The 18,516-nt window shown below is 57.4% G+C and overlaps 2 protein-coding genes and 2 long non-coding RNA genes across 4 annotated transcripts; 3 read left to right on the top strand and 1 right to left on the bottom strand.

The window, feature by feature from the left end:
• The first annotated feature begins 6 nt into the window (after positions 1–6).
• LOC308186800 (uncharacterized protein) lies at positions 7–9,578 on the top strand. Its single transcript, XM_080608971.1, has 3 exons — positions 7–502; positions 5,819–6,064; positions 7,628–9,578. Exons 1-3 carry the CDS (start codon positions 493–495, stop codon positions 9,433–9,435), a joined length of 2,064 nt encoding a protein of 687 aa, XP_080465097.1. The 5' UTR covers positions 7–492; the 3' UTR covers positions 9,436–9,578.
• LOC308186803 lies at positions 3,686–5,782 on the top strand. The gene is made up of 3 exons (XR_013944320.1): positions 3,686–4,601; positions 4,945–5,028; positions 5,202–5,782. It is a non-coding gene; the product is annotated as an uncharacterized lncRNA (long non-coding RNA).
• LOC308186802 lies at positions 6,163–7,444 on the top strand. The gene is made up of 2 exons (XR_013944319.1): positions 6,163–6,647; positions 6,752–7,444. It is a non-coding gene; the product is annotated as an uncharacterized lncRNA (long non-coding RNA).
• Positions 9,579–11,742: 2,164 nt separating the features above from the next.
• Positions 11,743–13,511, bottom strand: IER3 (immediate early response 3). Its single transcript, XM_080608972.1, has 2 exons — positions 13,309–13,511; positions 11,743–12,571 (listed from the first exon to the last, which is right to left on the bottom strand). Exons 1-2 carry the CDS (start codon positions 13,483–13,485, stop codon positions 12,200–12,202), a joined length of 549 nt encoding a protein of 182 aa, XP_080465098.1. The 5' UTR covers positions 13,486–13,511; the 3' UTR covers positions 11,743–12,199.
• Positions 13,512–18,516: the final 5,005 nt, after the last annotated feature.

An 18,516-nucleotide genomic window follows, 5' to 3' on the forward strand; every position in this document is an offset into this window, starting at 1 on the left:
GGGGGGGGGTTGGGTTTCCCATCCCCATCCCCGCTTTTCGCCTGAAAACGGCGCTTCTCACCCCAAAACCGTTACGAATCCCTAAAACGGCCGTTTCCCATTCAATCCCCGTTCCAACCCCATAAGGGGGGGGGGCACTGGACCCCCAAAACCCCCCAAAACCCCCCAAAACCCCCCAACCCCCCCCCCAGGCACCCATAACCCCCCCCCCAAAAAATACTCCCCCCCCCCAAAAAAAAAAACCCTAAAACCTATAAAACCCTATTAAAAAAACACGGTCGGGAATGGGGCGCCGGGCGTTTTTGGGGCGATTTAAGGGGAATTTGGGGATTTTTTTTGGGGAGGGGGGGGATATTTGGGGTTTTGGGGGGGGGGGCAGAGCCCGTCACCGTGGCGTCTGGGCTGCCCCCCCCCCCCCCGTTGGCAGCGGAGGAGATCGCCATCAGCTGGCCCCGCATCACCGCCTTCGCCGAGTCCCACCGGCGCCGCGGGATGCTGCCGGGTGAGTTTTTGGGGTTTGGGGGGGGGGGCGACCCCAAAAATTTGGGGGGGGTTAGCGAATAATCGGGGTGAGATTTTGGGGTTAGTGAATTTTTGGGGTGAGTTTTTGGGGTGAGTTTTTGGGGCTAGTGTTTTTTTGGGGTGAGTTTTTGGGGTTAGTGAATTTTTAGGGCGAAGGTTTGGGGGTAGCGAGTTTTTTGGGGTGAGTTTTTAGGGTTAGTGAATTTTTGGGGTGAGTTTTTGGGGTGAGTTTTTGGGGTTAGTGTTTTTTGGGGGTGAGTTTTTGGGGTCAGTGAATTTTTAGGGCGAAGGTTTGGGGTAGCGAGTTTTTTGGGGTGAGTTTTTGGGGTGAGTGTTTTTTTGTGTGAGTTTTTGGGGTTAGTGAATTTTTAGGGTGAAGGTTTGGGGTAGCGAGTTTTTTGGGGTGAGATTTTGGGGTTAGTGAATTTTTAGGGTGACGGTTTGGGGTAGCGAGTTTTTTGGGGTGAGTTTTTGGGGTGAGTGTTTTTTTGTGTGAGTTTTTGGGGGTTAGTGAATTTTTAGGGTGAAGGTTTGGGGTAGCGAGTTTTTTTGGGGTGAGTTTTTGGGGTTAGTGTTTTTTGGGGGTGAGTTTTTGGGGTCAGTGAATTTTTAGGGCGAAGTTTTGGGGTAGCGAGTTTTTTGGGGTGAGTTTTTGGGGTGATTTTTTGGGGTGAATTTTTTGGGGGTAGTGATTTTTTGGGGTGAGTTTTTGGGGTTAGTGTTTTTTTGGGGTGAGTTTTTGGGGTTAGTGAATTTTTAGGGTGAAGTTTTGGGGGTAGCGAGTTTTTTTGGGGTGAGTTTTTGGGGTTAGTGAATTTTTAGGGTGAAGGTTTGGGGTAGCGAGTTTTTTGGGGTGAGTTTTTGGGGTTAGTGAATTTTTGGGGTGAGTTTTTTTGGGGTCAGTGAATTTTTAGGGCGAAGTTTTGGGGTAGCGAGTTTTTTGGGGTGAGTTTTTAGGGTTAGTGAATTTTTGGGGTGAGTTTTTGGGGTGAGTTTTTGGGGTTAGTGTTTTTTGGGGGTGAGTTTTTGGGGTCAGTGAATTTTTAGGGCGAAGTTTTGGGGTAGCGAGTTTTTAGGGGTGAGTTTTTGGGGTGATTTTTTGGGGTGAATTTTTTGGGGGTAGTGATTTTTTGGGGTGAGTTTTTGGGGTTAGTGTTTTTTTTGGGGTGAGTTTTTGGGGTTAGTGAATTTTTAGGGTGAAGTTTTGGGGTAGCGAGTTTTTTTGGGGTGAGTTTTTGGGGTGGGTGTTTTTTTGGGGTGAGTTTTTGGGGTTAGTGAATTTTTAGGGCGAAGGTTTGGGGTAGCGAGTTTTTTGGGGTGAGTTTTTAGGGTTAGTGAATTTTTGGGGTGAGTTTTTGGGGTTAGTGTTTTTTGGGGGTGAGTTTTTGGGGTCAGTGAATTTTTAGGGAGAAGTTTTGGGGTAGCGAGTTTTTTGGGGTGAGTTTTTGGGGTGATTTTTTGGGGTGAATTTTTTGGGGGTAGTGATTTTTTGGGGTGAGTTTTTGGGGTTAGTGTTTTTTTGGGGTGAGTTTTTGGGGTTAGTGAATTTTTAGGGTGAAGTTTTGGGGTAGCGAGTTTTTTTGGGGTGAGTTTTTGGGGTTAGTGAATTTTTAGGGTGAAGGTTTGGGGTAGCGAGTTTTTTTGGGGTGAGTTTTTGGGGTGGGTGTTTTTTTGGGGTGAGTTTTTGGGGTCAGTGAATTTTTAGGGCGAAGATTTGGGTTAGCGAGTTTTTTGGGGTGAGTTTTTAGGGTGAGTTTTTTGGGGTCAGTGAATTTTTAGGGTGAAGGTTTGGGGTAGCGAGTTTTTTGGGGTGAGTTTTTGGGGTGAGTTTTTGGGGCTAGTGTTTTTTTGGGGTGAGTTTTTGGGGTCAGTGAATTTTTACGGTGAAGGTTTGGGGTAGCGAGTTTTTTGGGGTGAGTTTTTAGGGTTAGTGAATTTTTGGGGTGAGTTTTTGGGGTGAGTTTTTGGGGTTAGTGTTTTTTGGGGGTGAGTTTTTGGGGTCAGTGAATTTTTAGGGCGAAGTTTTGGGGTAGCGAGTTTTTTAGGGTGAGTTTTTGGGGTGATTTTTTGGGGTGAATTTTTTGGGGGTAGTGATTTTTTGGGGTGAGTTTTTGGGGTTAGTGTTTTTTTGGGGTGAGTTTTTGGGGTTAGTGAATTTTTAGGGTGAAGTTTTGGGGGTAGCGAGTTTTTTTGGGGTGAGTTTTTGGGGTTAGTGAATTTTTAGGGTGAAGGTTTGGGGTAGCGAGTTTTTTGGGGTGAGTTTTTGGGGTTAGTGAATTTTTGGGGTGAGTTTTTTTGGGGTCAGTGAATTTTTAGGGCGAAGTTTTGGGGTAGCGAGTTTTTTGGGGTGAGTTTTTAGGGTTAGTGAATTTTTGGGGTGAGTTTTTGGGGTGAGTTTTTGGGGTTAGTGTTTTTTGGGGGTGAGTTTTTGGGGTCAGTGAATTTTTAGGGTGAAGGTTTGGGGTAGCGAGTTTTTTTGGGGTGAGTTTTTGGGGTGGGTGTTTTTTTGGGGTGAGTTTTTGGGGTTAGTGAATTTTTAGGGTGAAGTTTTGGGGTAGCGAGTTTTTTTGGGGTGAGTTTTTGGGGTTAGTGAATTTTTAGGGTGAAGGTTTGGGGTAGCGAGTTTTTTTGGGGTGAGTTTTTGGGGTTAGTGTTTTTTTGGGGTGAGTTTTTGGGGTTAGTGAATTTTTACGGTGAAGGTTTGGGGTAGCGAGTTTTTTTGGGGTGAGTTTTTGGGGTTAGTGTTTTTTGGGGTGACTTTTTGGGGTTAGTGATTTTTTGGGGTAGTGATTTTTTGGGGTGAAGTTCTGGGGTGGAGTTAATTTTTGGGGTGAGTTTTCGGGGTGAGTGAATTTTTGGGGTGAGTTAATTGGGTGAGTGATTATTTGGGGTGTGTAAATTTTTGGGGTGAATTTATGGGGTAGTGAATCTTTGGGGTGAACGAATTCTTGGGGTGAATTTTTGGGGTAGTGAATTTTTGGGATGAATTTTTGAGGTAGTGAATTTTAGGATTAAATTTTTGGGGCATTGCATTTTAAGGGTGAATTTTTGGGGCAAATTTTTGGGGCAAATTTTTGGGGTATTGAATTTTTGGGATAATGAATTTTAGGGGTGAATTCTTGGGGCAAATTCTTGGGGTATTGAATTTTTGGGGTGAGTAAATTTTAGGTGTAAATTCTTGGGGAGAGTGAATTTTGGGCGTGAATTTCCAGGGTGAATTCTCGGGGTGGTGAATTTTAGAGGTGAATATTTGGGGTAAATTTTTGAGGTATTGAGTTTTTGGGGTAAATTTTGGGGTAAATTTTCGGGGTATTGAATTTTAGGGGGTGAATCTTTAGGGTAAATTTTTTGGGGCATTGAATTTTGGGGGGGAATTCTTGGGGTAGTGGATTTTGGGGATGAATTTTTGGGGTGAAGTCTTGGGGTAGTGAATTTTAGGGGTAGTGAATTTTAGAGGTGAGTATTTGGGGTAAATTTTTGGGGTGAGTGAATTTTAGGGGTGAGTTTTTGGGTAAATTTTTAGGGTATGGAATTTTAGAGGTGAGCATTGGGTAAATTTTTGGGGTGAGTGAATTTTTGGGGTGAATTCTTGGGGTGATTGAATTTTGGGGTGAATTTTCGGAGTGAATTCTTGGGGTGGTGAATTTTCGAGGTGAATATTTGGGGTAAATTTTTGAGGTATTGAGTTTTTGGGGTAAGTTTTGGGGTAAATTTTTGTGGCATTGAATTTTTGGGGGGGATTCTTGGGGTAGTGAATTGTGGGGATGAATTTTTGGGGTGAAGTCTTGGGGTAGTGAATTTTAGGGGTAGTGAATTTCAGAGGTGAGTATTTGGGGTAAATTTTTGGGGTGAGTGAATTTTAGGGGTGAATTTTTGGGTAAATTTTTGGAGTATGGAATTATAGGGGTGAATCTTTGGGGCAAATTTTCGGGGTATTGAATTTTAGGGGGTGAATCTTTAGGGTAAATTTTTTGGGGTATTGAATTTTTGGGGGTAATTCTTGGGGTAGTGAATTTTAGGGATGAATTTTTGGGGTGAAGTCTTGGGGTAGTGAATTTTAGGGGTAGTGAATTTTAGAGGTGAGCATTTGGGGTAAATTTTTGGGGTGAGTGAATTTTTGGGGTGAATTCTTGGGGTGATTGAATTTTGGGGTGAATTTTCGGAGTGAATTCTCGGGGTGGTGAATTTTCGAGGTGAATATTTGGGGTAAATTTTTGAGGTATTGAGTTTTTGGGGTAAATTTTGGGGCAAATTTTTGGGGCATTGAATTTTTGGGGCGGATTCTTGGGGTAGTGAATTGTGGGGATGAATTTTTGGGGTGAAGTCTTGGGGTAGTGAATTTTAGGGGTAGTGAATTTCAGAGGTGAGTATTTGGGGTAAATTTTTGGGGTGAGTGAATTTTAGGGGTAGTGAATTTCAGAGGTGAGTATTTGGGGTAAATTTTTGGGGTGAGTGAATTTTAGGGGTGAATTTTTGGGTAAATTTTTGGAGTATGGAATTTTAGGGGTGAATCTTTGGGGCAAATTTCCGGGGTATTGAATTTTAGGGGGTGAATCTTTAGGGTAAATTTTTTGGGGTATTGAATTTTTAGGGGGAATTCTTGGGGTAGTGAATTTTAGGGATGAATTTTTGGGGTGAAGTCTTGGGGTAGTGAATTTTAGGGGTAGTGAATTTTAGAGGTGAGCATTTGGGGTAAATTTTTGGGGTGAGTGAATTTTTGGGGTGAATTCTTGGGGTGATTGAATTTTGGGGTGAATTTTCGGAGTGAATTCTCGGGGTGGTGAATTTTCGAGGTGAATATTTGGGGTAAATTTTGGAGGTATTGAGTTTTTGGGGTAAATTTTGGGGCAAATTTTTGGGGCATTGAATTTTTGGGGGGGATTATTGGGATAGTGAATTTTGGGGATGAATTTTTGGGGTGAAGTCTTGGGGTAGTGAATTTTAGGGGTAGTGAATTTTAGAGGTGAGTATTTGGGGCAAATTTTTGGGGTAATGAATTTTAGGGGTGAATTTTTGGGTAAATTTTTGGGGTATGGAATTTTAGGGGTGAATTTTTGGGTAAATTTTTGGGGTATTGAATTTTAGGGGGTGAATCTTTAGGGTAAATTTTTGGGGCATTGAATTTTTGGGGGGAATTCTTGGGGTAGTGAATTGTGGGGATGAATTTTTGGGGTGAAGTCTTGGGGTAGCGAATTCTCGGGGTAAATTTTAGGCGCGAAATTTTGGGGGGGGGGCGAATGAATTTTGGGGTGAATTTCGGGGCTTTCGATGGGCGATCTTTTCCCCTCCTCGTCAGGCGCCGAAGCCGACTGCGACCCCAGCCCCTCGGAGGCCGCCCCCCCCTCGCAGCCGGCGCCGGCGGGGTCGGGCTCGGGCGAGGGGGGGTCCCTGCACCCCGACCTGCGGCGCCAGCTGGGGCTGATCCTACAAACCGCGGGGCGCAGCCAGGTCGAGAAGATGCTGCGGGAGCTGGTGCGGGAGCAGGGCCAGGGGGGGCCGCGGCGGGGCCGCAAGAGAGCCCCCAGACCCCCCCGGGACGGAGGTGGGACCCCGAGGCTGGGGAGAACCCCCCCCCCCTCCCCGAATTTTTATTTTGGGGGGTGGGGGTGGGGGCTGAAATTTGGGTGGGGGGTTGGGGTGGGAAGCGTGGAGTTTGGGGGGGGGACAGGGTGAGACCCCAAAATTATGGGGGGAGCCCGATTTCGGGCCTGGGACCCCCAGTTTGGGCATGGGAACGGGGTGAGACCCCCAAATTGGGGGGGGGGGGGGGGCCAAAATTGGGCGTGGGAACGTGGGTGGGACCCCAGTTTCAGGCCTGGGACCCCCAGTTTGGGCATGGGAACAGGGTGAGACCCCCAAATTGGGGGGGAGAACCCAAAATTGGGTGTGGGAACGTGGGTGGGACCCCAGTTTCGGGCCTGGGACCCCCAGTTTGGGCATGGGAACGGGGTGAGACCCCCCAAATTGAGGGGGAGGGACCCAAAATTGGGTGTGGGAACGTGGGTGGGACCCCAATTTCGGGTTGGGACCCCCAGTTTGGGCATGGGAACGGGGTGAGACCCCCAAATTGAGGGGGGGGGAACCCAAAATTGGGTGTGGGAACGTGGGTGGGACCCCAATTTCGGGTTGGGACCCCCAGTTTGGGCATGGGAACGGGGTGAGACCCCCAAATTGGGGGGGGTGGAACCCAAAATTGGGCATGGGAACGTGGGTGGGACCCCAGTTTCAGGCCTGGGACCCCCAGTTTGGACACAGGGACATGGATGGGACCCCAAATTCAGGCCCGGGACCCTCAATTTGGGCACAGGAACATGGGTGGGACCCCAATTTTAGGCTTCAGACCCCCAAGTTGGGCATGGGATCAGGGACGGGACCCCAGACTCAGGCCCGAGGCCCTCAATTTGGGCGTAGGAACAGGGTGAGACCCCAAAATTCAGGCCTGGGACCCCCCAATTTGGGCATGGGAGTAGGGATAGGGCCCCAAATTCAGGCCTGGCCCCTCAATTTGGGCATAGGAACGTGGACGGGACCCCAAATTCAGGCCCGGGCCCACCAAATTTAGGCCTGGGATCCCAATTTGGGCATGGGATCAGGGATGGGACCCCAAATTCAGGCCTGGCCCCCCAGATTCAGGCCTGGGCCCCCAAATTCAGACACGGGATCAGGGATAGGACCCCAAATTCAGGGTGGGCTCCCCCGAATTCAGTCCCGGACCCCCCCAGATTCAGACCTGGGACCTCAGTTTGGGCACAGGATCAGGGACAGGACCCCCAAATTCAGGGCTGGGGCCCCCAAATTCAGGCCTGGGACCCCCAATTTGGGCACGGAAACAGGGCGAGAGCCCCAAATTCAGGCCTGGGCCCCCCAAATTCAGGCCTGGGACCTCAATTTGGGCACAGGATCAGGGTTGGGCCCCCAAATTCAGGCCTGGGCCCCCAAATTCAGGCCTAGCCCCCCCCCAAAATGAGGCCAGAGCCCCCCCCCCAACAATTCGGACACGGGTAGAAACGGGACCGGGGGCGTTTTTGGTGGCGGCACTTTGGGACCTCGAGCGGGGGTCCCGGGGTGGGGGGGGGTCTCTGACGGCTCATCCCCCCCCCTCAAGGCCCCGGCAGCGGCACCGAGGAGGCGTCACCGGGCGGCGCGGCCCCGTCCCCGTCCCCTCCGCCACCGGCCGAAGCCACCGGCAGAGCCCCACGGCGCGGCAAGAAGACGGCGGCGGCACCGGCACCGTGCGCCGAATGCGTCCGCGGCGCCGCCGCCAAACCCCGGCGGTGCCCCGAGTGCGGCCGCCGGTGCCGCGGTGCCGCCGCCGGTGCCGCCGCCGCCGAGAAGCCGCACCGGTGCGTGGAGTGCGGCAAGGGCTTCAGCCGCGGCTCCAACCTGGCCCAGCACCGGCGCATCCACACCGGCGAGCGGCCGCACCGGTGCGGCGACTGCGGCAAGGGCTTCATCCAGCGCTCCGACCTGGAGCGGCATCGGCGCGTCCACACCGGCGAGCGGCCCTACCCGTGCGGCGACTGCGGCAAGCGCTTCAGCGTCAGCTCCCACCTCGACCGGCACCGGCGCACCCACGCCGGCGTCGCGGGGCGTTCGGGGCCTCAACCCCGTGCCCGGCCTCCCCCGGCGGCCGACGGTGGGGTTCCTCCGTCGGCCGCCCCGCACCGGTGCCCGGAGTGCGGGAAGGGTTTCGGGCACCGCGCGGCGCTCTCCAAGCACCGCAAGACGCACAGCGGCGAGCGGCCGCATCGCTGCGGGGACTGCGGCAAGAGCTTCAGCCGCGGCTCCAACCTGACCCAGCACCGGCGCATCCACACCGGCGAGCGGCCTTTCGCCTGCGGGGACTGCGGCAAGGGCTTCATCCAACGCTCCGACCTGGAGCGGCACCAACGCGTCCACACCGGCGAGCGGCCCTACGCCTGCGGCGACTGCGGCAAGAGCTTCAGCGTCAGCTCCCACCTCGACCGGCACCGCAAGATCCACGCGGCCGAGCAGGCGGCGTACCGGTGCCCGGAGCACCTCGAAGGGTTTTTGGCCGCCCACCGGCACGGGAGGCTCTACAAGTGCCAAGAGTGCGGCCGTTGCTTCGGCCAAGGCGCCGCCTTGCTCAAGCACCAGCGGGCGCACGCCGGTGGGCGCCCCCCGCCGCGTGCCGCCGCGCGGCCGCCCCACAAGTGCCCCGATTGCGGCAAGGAGTGCGAGGAGGAGGAGGAGGAGGAGGGCGGCGGCGGAAGCGCGGCGGCGGTGCCGGAGAAGCCCTACAAGTGCGGGGACTGCGGGAAGGGCTTCGGGCAGCGCTCGGCGCTGGTCAAGCACCGGCGCATCCACACGGGGGAGAAGCCGTACGCCTGCGGCGACTGCGGCAAGGGCTTCATCCAGAAGTCGGACCTGACCATCCACCGGCGCATGCACACCGGCGAGAAGCCCTACAAGTGCCCCGAGTGCGCCAAGTGCTTCAGCGTCTCCTCCAACCTCCTCACCCACCGGCGCACCCACCTGGGCGAGAAGCCCTACGGCTGCCCCGAGTGCGGCAAGAGCTTCATCCAGCGCTCCGAGCTCACCATCCACCGCCGCGTGCACACCGGCGAGAAGCCCTACAAGTGCCCCGAGTGCGCCAAGTGCTTCAGCCGCAGCTCCCACCTCAACCGCCACCAGCGCACCCACGCCGGGGACAAGGCCAAGGCCAACGCCGCCAACGCCGCCAACGCCGCCCCGGCGCCGCCGCCGCCGCCCCCCGGCGCCTTCCCCGCGCCCCCGCTGCCCCCGTTCCCCGCCGCCCCCGCCGCCCTGCCCCTGCCCCCCCTGGAGCTGCCCTGGGCCCTCCCGTTCCCGGCCCGCGCCTTCCCCCCCCCGGCCTTCCCCCCGGCCGCCTCCCCCCCGGGCGCCCCCCCGGCCTCCTCCCTCATCAACTGAGCGGGGGCGGGGAGACGGGACCCCCTCCCCACCTCCCCCACCCCCACCCCACCTCCGGGAGACCCCAGCGGGGGTCCCGGGGGGGGGCTCGGGCACAAGGGGCCCGGCGGCGGCGTCCTCACCGGGCTCGGCATCGGCCCCTCCGGCCCCATCGGCATCCTCAGCGCCGTCATCACCATGAGCCTCACCATCATCATCCTCACCGCCGTCACTGTTGGCGCCTCCATCCCCATCTTCGTCACCCTCCCCGTCGTCAGGATGAGCCTCACCATCATCATCCTCACCAGTATCGGCACCTTCATCCCCTTCGGCGTCATCCTCACCATCATCTTCATCATCGTCAGCCCCAACCGTCATCATCATCCTCACCAATATCGGCACCTTCATCCCCTTTGTCGTCATCCTCACCATCATCTTCATCATCGTCAGCCCCAACCGTCATCATCATCCTCGTCACCGCCATCACTATCAGCATCTCCATCGCCTTCATCATCATCCTCTCCATCACCATCATCCCCTCCATCCCCATCTTCATCCTCTCCATCATCATCCTCACCTCCATCATTGTCAGCACCTCCATCCCCATCTTCATCACCCTCATCGCCATGAGCCTCACCATCATCATCCTCACCGCCATCACTATCAGCAGCTCCATCCCCTTCATCATCATCCCCACCATCATCTTCACCTCCATCACTACCAGCACCCCCATCTTCATCATCTTCCCCGTCATCATCGTCCCCATCCCCATCATCATCCTCACCACCATCATCAGCATCGCCATGCCCATCTTCATCATCTTCCCCATCATCCCCATCGTCATCCTCACCATCACCGCCACGGTCCTCACCGTTATCAGCTCCTTCATCCCCGTCATCATCATCCTCACCCCCATCATCATCCTCACCATCACCTCCATCCTCTCCGTACCCATCATCATCATCATCCCCATCATCGTCATCTTCATCATCCTCACCCTCGGCATCACCATGAGCCTCGCCGTCGCCATCGGCACCTCCCCTTCATCGTCCTCACCATCGTCATCCTCACCATCATCATCATCCTCACCAGCACCTCCAGCCCCCCATCTTCATCCCCGTCATCATCCTCGCCTCCAGAGCCATCATCGTTGCCATCATCACCATCATCTTCATCCCCATCATCTTCATCGCCACCACCATCTTCATCCAATCCTCATCCCCATCATCATCGCCATCCCCATCATCTTCGTCCCCTTCATCCCCACCCTCACCATCCTCATCCTCCCCATCCCCACCCGCCCATCGCCCCCCACTCCCCTCCCGCAGCCCCACCGCCCCTTTTTTGGGGGTAAAACTCGGCAAAAAGGCACATTTCCAGCAGGACTCGGGGCTGTTCCCGCCCTGGGGCATCTCTCGGGGTCCCCCATTTTGTGGGGTCACCCCCATTTTGTGGGGCCAGCCCCTTTTTTTGGGGGCCAGCCCCATTTTATGGGGCCGTTCCCTTTTTGTGGGGTCACCCCCTTTTTTGTGGGGTCACCCCGCTCCCTTTTTTGACCTTTTCCCCCCCAATTTTTCCCCCCTCCCAGTGCTTTTCGCGGATTTACCAAATCTCCCGGGGCTGTCCCCGAAAGAAACTCGGGAACGTTCAGAAACTGAAGCAGAAAAAGGGCTTTTTTGGGGTTTTTTCCCCCCTTTTTCTGCCCCAACGTGGATTATTTTAGGGGGCGGGTGGGGGGTGGCAGGCCCGTCTGCTACCAACGGACGATAATTGCGATTTTGGGTTATTTTATACCGATTTTGTGTGTCTTGTCCACGAAGTTTTGGCCCTCCCGCGGCCACGCAGCGACGCTCCTGCTGGATTTGGGGGAAAAAAGCCCAGATTCGGGCCACCCGCACAAGAAACCAGCACCGAGAAACGCGTTTTGGACTCGATTTGTTACCTTGTGGGGAGCCGCAGCGCTGGGTTTGCCCAATCCCCCGCTTTCTACACCCAAAACGGGAGCAAACCAGGCTGATTTCAGCCCTTTTTTTTTAAAAAAAAAAAAAAAAGATAGAATTTGCCATTTTTTGTTATTTTCTGGTGTGACTTCGACTTTGTATCCCGGGCCGGTTCAATAAACGGCCGACTCGCGATGAAAAGTGGTGTTTTCTACCCAAAACGGTGCTTTCTACCCAAAATGGTGCTTTTTACCCAAAACGGTGCTTTCTTTTAGGGTCTTCTGCCCCCCCCAAGCCTGGAATTTGGGGCGGAAAACGTGAATTTTTCCTTTTTGGGGGGGGGGGGTTGTGGGGTGACGCGAAGCTCGAATGACGACACGGCAGCGACTCGTGTTAAATAAGTTATTGTATAAATAACCCCGAAATCACGTTAAATAACCCCAAATTAAATAGCCTTAAATAACCCGCAATTAAATAATTCCCCCAATTAAATAACCGGGAAATAAATACAATAAATAAATACTGAGGGGGGGGAGGGGAGGCGAGGCTGGGTGAGGGGCACCCTCACGGCCCCGAGGGTGAGGTAGGGGCACCCATGGGTGCTGGACACCCCGCAAAGGGGTGCTGGGTGCTGTCACAGCCCTGATATTGTAGTGTCCGGCCCCGAAATGTCATTGGGGTGCTGGGTGCCGCCCCGAGGGCGAGGCGGGGGGCACCCACGGGTGCTCGGCGTCGCTCCCACCAGTCCAACCGCGACCGGGCACGGCCCCGAGGTGCCACCCCGGGGTGCTGGTGACGTCTTGTAGGGTCGCCCCGACAGCAGATGAGGGTCCCGGGTGGCCCCCTCAGCGGGCAGCACCCTCGGCCGTGCCGTTGCGGGGGTGCAGGGTGGGCGATAGCAGCAGCAGCTGCGGGCAGGAGGCACCCATGGGTGCCCCCGCGTGCGTCCTTACGAGGGTCCCGTTGGGCGGGCAGGTTGTCACCACCGTCCTGGGCGGCTCTCGGGCCCCGGGGGGGGCATTCAAGGCCGCGTCGGGTGTCACCGGGGGGGTCAAGGCCGCGTCGGGTGTCACCGGGGGGGTCACGGCCGCGTCGGGTGCCACCATGGGTGCCGCGTCCCCCGGCGCGCTGTAAACCTGGGCGCCCACCACGGCCAGCAGCAGGACCAGCAGGCGCTTCGCCGCGCTCGGTTCCTCCGTGGGGGGCGGCCGTCGCACCTACAGGGGGTAAAAAAAAAAAAAGAAAAAAAGGGGGGTTAGAAATTCATTTTTTTGGGGGAAAAACATCATTATTTGGTAGTTTCCACCCCCCAGGTTACAACCCCATAGAGATCACCTTAGGGAACCCATCCGAGAGGAAACCCGGCCGGACCCTGCTTAGCTTCCAAGACCATCCAGGGGTAATAACCCGCAATTAAGTGCAATTAATTGCCCCCGGGGGGTAAATGCTGCCCTGGTGTGTGTGGGAGGGACAATAATTAACCCCAACGCGCGGGTTAGGAATTCATTTTTTGGGGAAAAAAAACCATAATTTGGGGAAAATTCCCCCCCCCAGGTTACAACTCCGCAGAGCTCACGTCAGGGAACCCATCCAGGAGCAAACCCTGCCCGACCCTGCTTAGCTTCCAAAACCATCCGGGGGGTAATAACCCCCCCATTAAGTGCAATTAATTGCCCCCCGGGGGAGGAATGCTGCCCCGGGGGGGGCAATAATTAACCCCTTCACCCCCCCCACCCACGCCTGCCTCCCCCCCCCCGGGGCTCCACGTGGGGGTGAGTCAGCCGGATCGTGACTCACCCCCCTCCCTCCTCCAGGAAATGAGCCGCTTCCTGCCCCCCCCCCCGGCCAAATTCGGGGTCCCAGGGGTATAAAGGGGGGGGGTGAGGCCTGGCCCCCCCCCTCAGCCCCCCCAAAAACCCCCTCAGGGCCAGGCCCCGAGGCCCGCGGTACTCACGGCGGGCGGGTAGAGGACGCGGCGGTGCCGGCGGCGGGGCCGGGGGGCTCCGGTGGGCCCGGCGGGGGGGTCGAAGGTGAAATAACGCGGGGGGGACGGCGCCAGCCCCCCCGGGCCCCCCCAGGCGGCGCTCGGGAACGGAGCCGCCGCTGGTGCCGCCGCCGCCGCTGCTGTCATGGCACAAAATGGCGGCCGCCGGCCCTGGGCGCCGCTTTTATAGGGGCCGGCGAGGCCACGCCCCCCGCGCCGGCTCCCATTGGGTGAGGGGCGAGGAGGGGGCGTGGCCGCGAGGCGAGGGGGCCGGAAGTGGGGGGCGTGGTCATGGGGCTGGGGGCGTGGTCACGGGGCTGGGGGCGTGGCCTGGAGGGGATTTCCCCGCCCCTACGGGGAGGGGAGGGGGGAAAGGGGGAGGATTGGGGGGGCTATAGGGGGGTATAGGGGGTGTATAGGGGCTATAGGGCCTATATAGGGTCTATATAGGGTCTATAGGGGGCATGGGGGCTATGTAGGGGGCTATAGGGGGCTATAGGGGGCTATAGGGGGTGTATGGGGGGGTATATAGGGGGTATATAGGGGGTATATAGGGGGTATATAGGGGGTATATAGGGGGTATATAGGGGGTATATAGGGGGTATATAGGGTCTACAGGGGGTATGGGGGCTATATAGTGGGTATGGGGGCTATGTAGGGGGCTATAGGGGCTATGTAGGGGGCTATAGGGGGTGTATGGGGGGGTATATAGGGGGTATATAGGGGGTATATAGGGGGTATATAGGGGGTATATAGGGGGTATGGGGGCTATATAGTGGGTATGGGGGCTATGTAGGGGGCTATAGGGGCTATGTAGGGGGCTATAGGGGCTATGTAGGGGGCTATAGGGGGTGTATGGGGGGTATATAGGGGGTATATAGGGGGTATATAGGGTCTACAGGGGGTATGGGGGCTATATAGTGGCTATGGGGGCTATGTAGGGGGCTATAGGGGCTATGTAGCGGGCTATAGGGGGTGTATGGGGGGGTATATAGGGGGTATATAGGGGGTATATAGGGTCTACAGGGGGTATGGGGGCTATATAGTGGGTATGGGGGCTATATAGGGGGCTATAGGGGCTATGTAGGGGGATATAGGGGGTGTATGGAGGGCTATAGAGGGCTATAGGGGGCGTACGGGGGGCTATATAGGGGGCTATAGGGTCTATATAGGGCCTATGGGGGGTCTATAGGGGGTATGAGAGCTATGTAGGGAGCTATAGGGACTATGTAGGGGGCTACAGGGGGTGTATGGAGGGCTATGGGGGCTATATAGGGAACTATAGGGGGTGTACAGGGGGCTATGGGGGCTATATAGGGGGCTACAGGGGCTGTATGGGGGCGTCAGGGGAGGATGGGGGCTATAGGCGGTGTATGGGGGGCCATAGGGGGTTATAGGGGGGCTATGAGGGGCTATAGGGGGTATGGAGGGGCTATAGGGGGGCTACGAGGGGCTATAGGGGGGTAAAGAGGAGGCTATAGGGGGTACGGGGGGCTATAGGGGGGAATAGGGGGGTATAGGGAGGTATGGAGGGGTATAGAGGGGGTATGGGGGCTATAGGGGTCTGTCGGGCTGTACGAGGAGCTATAGGGTCTGTATTCAGTGCTGCAGGGGGCTGTAGAGGTCTATAGGAGCTGTTTGGGGGTGCTGGAGGAGTACGGGGGGCTATGGGGGGGTGTACGGGGGGGTATAGGGGTTGTATGGGGGGCTATAGGGGATGTACGGGGGGCTGTAGGGGCTATAGGGCCATTCGGGGAGCCATAAGGGACACGTGGAAGGCTGCAGGCAGCCATAGGGGGCTCCGGGAGCTGTTCGGGGGGGGGCGGAGGGGTCTATAGGGGCCGTACAGGGGGCTCTGGGGACTTATAGCCGCCTGCGTGGGCTATATGGAGGGCTTTGGGGGGGGGGGGGGCTATAGACTTTAGGGGGGTTACGGGGGGTGTAGGGCCTATAGGGGGCGTAGGGCAGGGCTATAGGGGGGGCACGAGGGGCTATAGGGGGTGCGTGAGGGTCTGTAGGGCGTGTATGAGGGGCTATAGGGGGTGCGGGGGGGGCTATAGGGGGGATATGAAGGGCTCTGGGGCTATAGGGGCTGCACTGGGGGCTATAGGGGGCAGCTATAGGGAGCTCAAGGCTGCGCGGGGGGGGGGGCTATAGGGGGCGGGGCGGGGGCCTATAAGGGAACGCGTGGGGGCTATAGGGGAACATATAGGGGCCGTAGGGGGGTGTATAGGGGCTATAGGGGCACATATAGGGGGCTATGGGGGCACGTATAGGGGGCTATGGGGGCACGTATAGTGAGGGGCTATAGGGGCACGTGTAGTGAGGGGCTATAGGGGAACATATAGGGGCCGTGGGGGGGGGGGTGTATAGGGGCTATAGGGGATGTATAAGGCCTATAGGGGAACATATAGGTGCTGTAGGGGTGTATAGGGGCTATAGGGGAGCGTATGGGGGGGCTATAGGGGCACGTATAGGGGCCATATAGGGGCAGGGGGGGAGCCCATAGGGGCACGGGGGGCCTTCCCGGGGGGGGGCTATAGGGGCGCAGACCCCCCCCCCCCATCCCCTTCCCCTATAGCCCCCATACCCCCCCCCCCAGCTTCCTGCCCCCCCCCCCCGCGTGTGACGTCACGGCCGGGATTTCCCCGCGTTGCGCAATGGGGGGGGGGGGGGGGGGGGGGCGCGTTCCCGAGCCCTGCGTCACGCGGGGGGGGCCCGGGGGGGGGCGCGCGACACGCGGGGGGGCTGCGGACGTGTCCCCTCCCCCCCCCCCCCCCAACCCCCCTGGGGACACCCCCGGGGGGGACGGTGGCACTGGGGGGCGCCCGAAGGGACCCCAAAATGGCCCCAAAGGGCCCCAAAATGGCCCCAAATGGCCTCAAAGGGACCCAAAAGGACCCCAAATGGCCCCAAAATGACCCCAAATGGCCCCAGGGGACCTCAAGTGGCCCCAAAGGGACCCCAAAATAACCCCAAATGGCCCCAAAATGACCCCAAATGGCCTCAAAGGGACCCAAAAGGACCCCCAAAGGGACCCAAAATGACCCCAAGTGGCCCCAAAATTACCCCCAAATTGCCTCAAAGTGACCCAAACGGCCCCAAAGGGACCCCGAAAGGCCCCAAAATGACCCCAAAGGGACCCCAAAAGGATCCAAATGGCCCCAAAGGGACCCCAAATGGCCCCAGGGGGCCCCAAAATGGCCCCGAAGGGACCCAAAATGACCCCAAATGGCCTCAAAGGGCCCCAAATGTCCCCAAAATGGCCCCAAATGTCCCCAAAATGGCCCCAAATGTCCCCAAAATGGCCCCAAATTGCCCCAAAGTGCCCCCAAAATGGCCCCAAAGGGACTCAAAATGGCCCCAGATGGTCCCAAAATGACCCCAAATGCCCCAAAGGGACCACAATTGCCCCAAAGGGACCCCAAAATGGCCCCAGAGGACCCCAAATGGCCCCGAAATTACCCCAAATGGCCTCAAAGGGACCCCAAATGGCCCCTAAATGTCCCCAGGCGACCCCAAATGTCCCCCAAATGCCCCCAGGTGACCCCAAATGTCCCCCAATGTCCCCAGGTGACCCCAAATGCCCCCAGGTGACCCCAAATGTCCCCCAATGTCCCCAGATGACCCCAAATGCCTCCAGGTGACCCCAAATAACCCCAATGTCCCCAGGCGACCCCAAATGTCCCCAATGTCCCCAGGTGACCCCGAATTCCCCCCAAGTGACCCCAAACATCCCCAGGTGACCCCAGGTCCCCCCCAAATGTCCCCCGATGTCCCCAGGTGACCCCAAATGTCCCCAACGTCCCCAGGTGACCCCAAATTCCCCCCAAGCGACCCCAAACGTCCCCAGGTGACCCCAGGTCCCCCCCAAATGTCCCCCGATGTCCCCAGAGTCCCCCGAGGAGGCAGAGAGCGGCAGCCCCAAGCCCGCCGTGTATTCGCGTCCAAATCTCCGCGGGGCGGCAAATAATGACGGCCCCCCCCTCGTTAACGGGGCCGGGGGGGTAATTAACGCCCCCCGCCCCCCCTGGTCCCGTGGGAGGGGGGGAGGAGGAGGAGGAGGAGGAGGAGGAGAGGAGGAGGAGGAGGAAGGTCACAAGGAGGAGGAGGGAGGCTGGAGGAAGAGGATGGTGATGAAGGATGAGGAGGAGGAGGAGGAGGAAGGAGGCTGACGGGAGGAAGAAGGAGGAGGATGAAGGAGGAGGATGGAGGAGGAGGATGGAGGAGGAGGATGGAGGCTGGAGGAAGAGGATGGTGATGAAGGACGAGGAGGAGGAGGAGGAGGAGGAAGGAGGCTGACGGGAGGATGAAGGAGGAGGATGAAGGAGGAGGATGGAGGAGGAGGATGGAGGCTGGAGGAAGAGGAAGGTGATGAAGGACAAAGAGGAGGAGGAGGAGGAGGGGGAGAAGGAGGAGGAGGAAGGAGGCCTACGGGAGGATGAAGGGCAAGGAGGACGGGGAGGAGGAGGCTGGAGGCTGGAGGAAGAGGATGGTGATGAAGGATGAGGAGGAGGAAGGATGGAGGCCGACGGGAGGATGAAGGGCAAGGAGGATGAGGAGGAGGAGGAAGGAGGCTGGAGGAAGAGGATGGTGATGAAGGATGAGGAGGAGGAGGAGGAGGAAGGAGGGGCCGGCGGAGGGAGGAAGGAGGGGAGGAAGAGGAGGCTGGGGGAGGAGGCCGAGCAAGGAAGAGGAGGAGGCTGAGGGAGGCAGATGAGGATGATGAGAGGACGAAGTAAGAAGGCGAGGCCCAGTGAGGAGGCCGAGCAAAGAAGGGGAGGGAGGCCAAAAAGGAAAGACGAGGCCGGGGAGGGAGGCCAGGCGAGGAAGGTGAGGTTGGCGGAGGAAGGTGAGGCTGTGGGAGGAAGACGAGGCCGACGGAGGGAGAGGAGGGAAGGGGAGGGGGAGGGAGGAAGAGGAGGTTGGGGGAGGAGGCCGAGGAAGGCCGGGGAGGCCGGGGAGGGAGGCCAAAAAGGGAAGGTTGAGGTTGGGGAAAACGAGGCCAGGCGAGGAAGACGAGGCCGCGGGAGGCAGAGGAGGCCGACGGAGGAAGACGAGGCGGCGGGAGGAAGAGGAGGCGGGCGGAGGAAGGCCCCGGGGGGGAGGCCGGGGAGGCTCAGGCCAGCCCGGCGCGGTCGCGCAGGAGGCGGTGCAGGAGGCCGAAGGACGGGCGGT

Source organism: Anser brachyrhynchus, assembly GCF_964034855.1.
Source record: "Anser brachyrhynchus genome assembly, contig: SCAFFOLD_669, whole genome shotgun sequence".
NCBI classification, from domain to species: Eukaryota; Metazoa; Chordata; class Aves; order Anseriformes; family Anatidae; genus Anser; species Anser brachyrhynchus.

Coding starts and splice junctions, on each gene's coding strand:
- IER3 (XM_080608972.1), bottom strand. CDS start 13,485: ATGACAGCAGCGGCGGCGGCGGCACCAGCGGCGGCTCCGTTCCCGAGC. Junction 12,572..13,308: donor GCGTCCTCTACCCGCCCGCC/GTGAGTACCGCG, acceptor TACCCCCTGTAG/GTGCGACGGCCGCCCCCCAC.
- LOC308186800 (XM_080608971.1), top strand. Junction 6,065..7,627: donor CAGACCCCCCCGGGACGGAG/GTGGGACCCCGA, acceptor CCCCCCCTCAAG/GCCCCGGCAGCGGCACCGAG.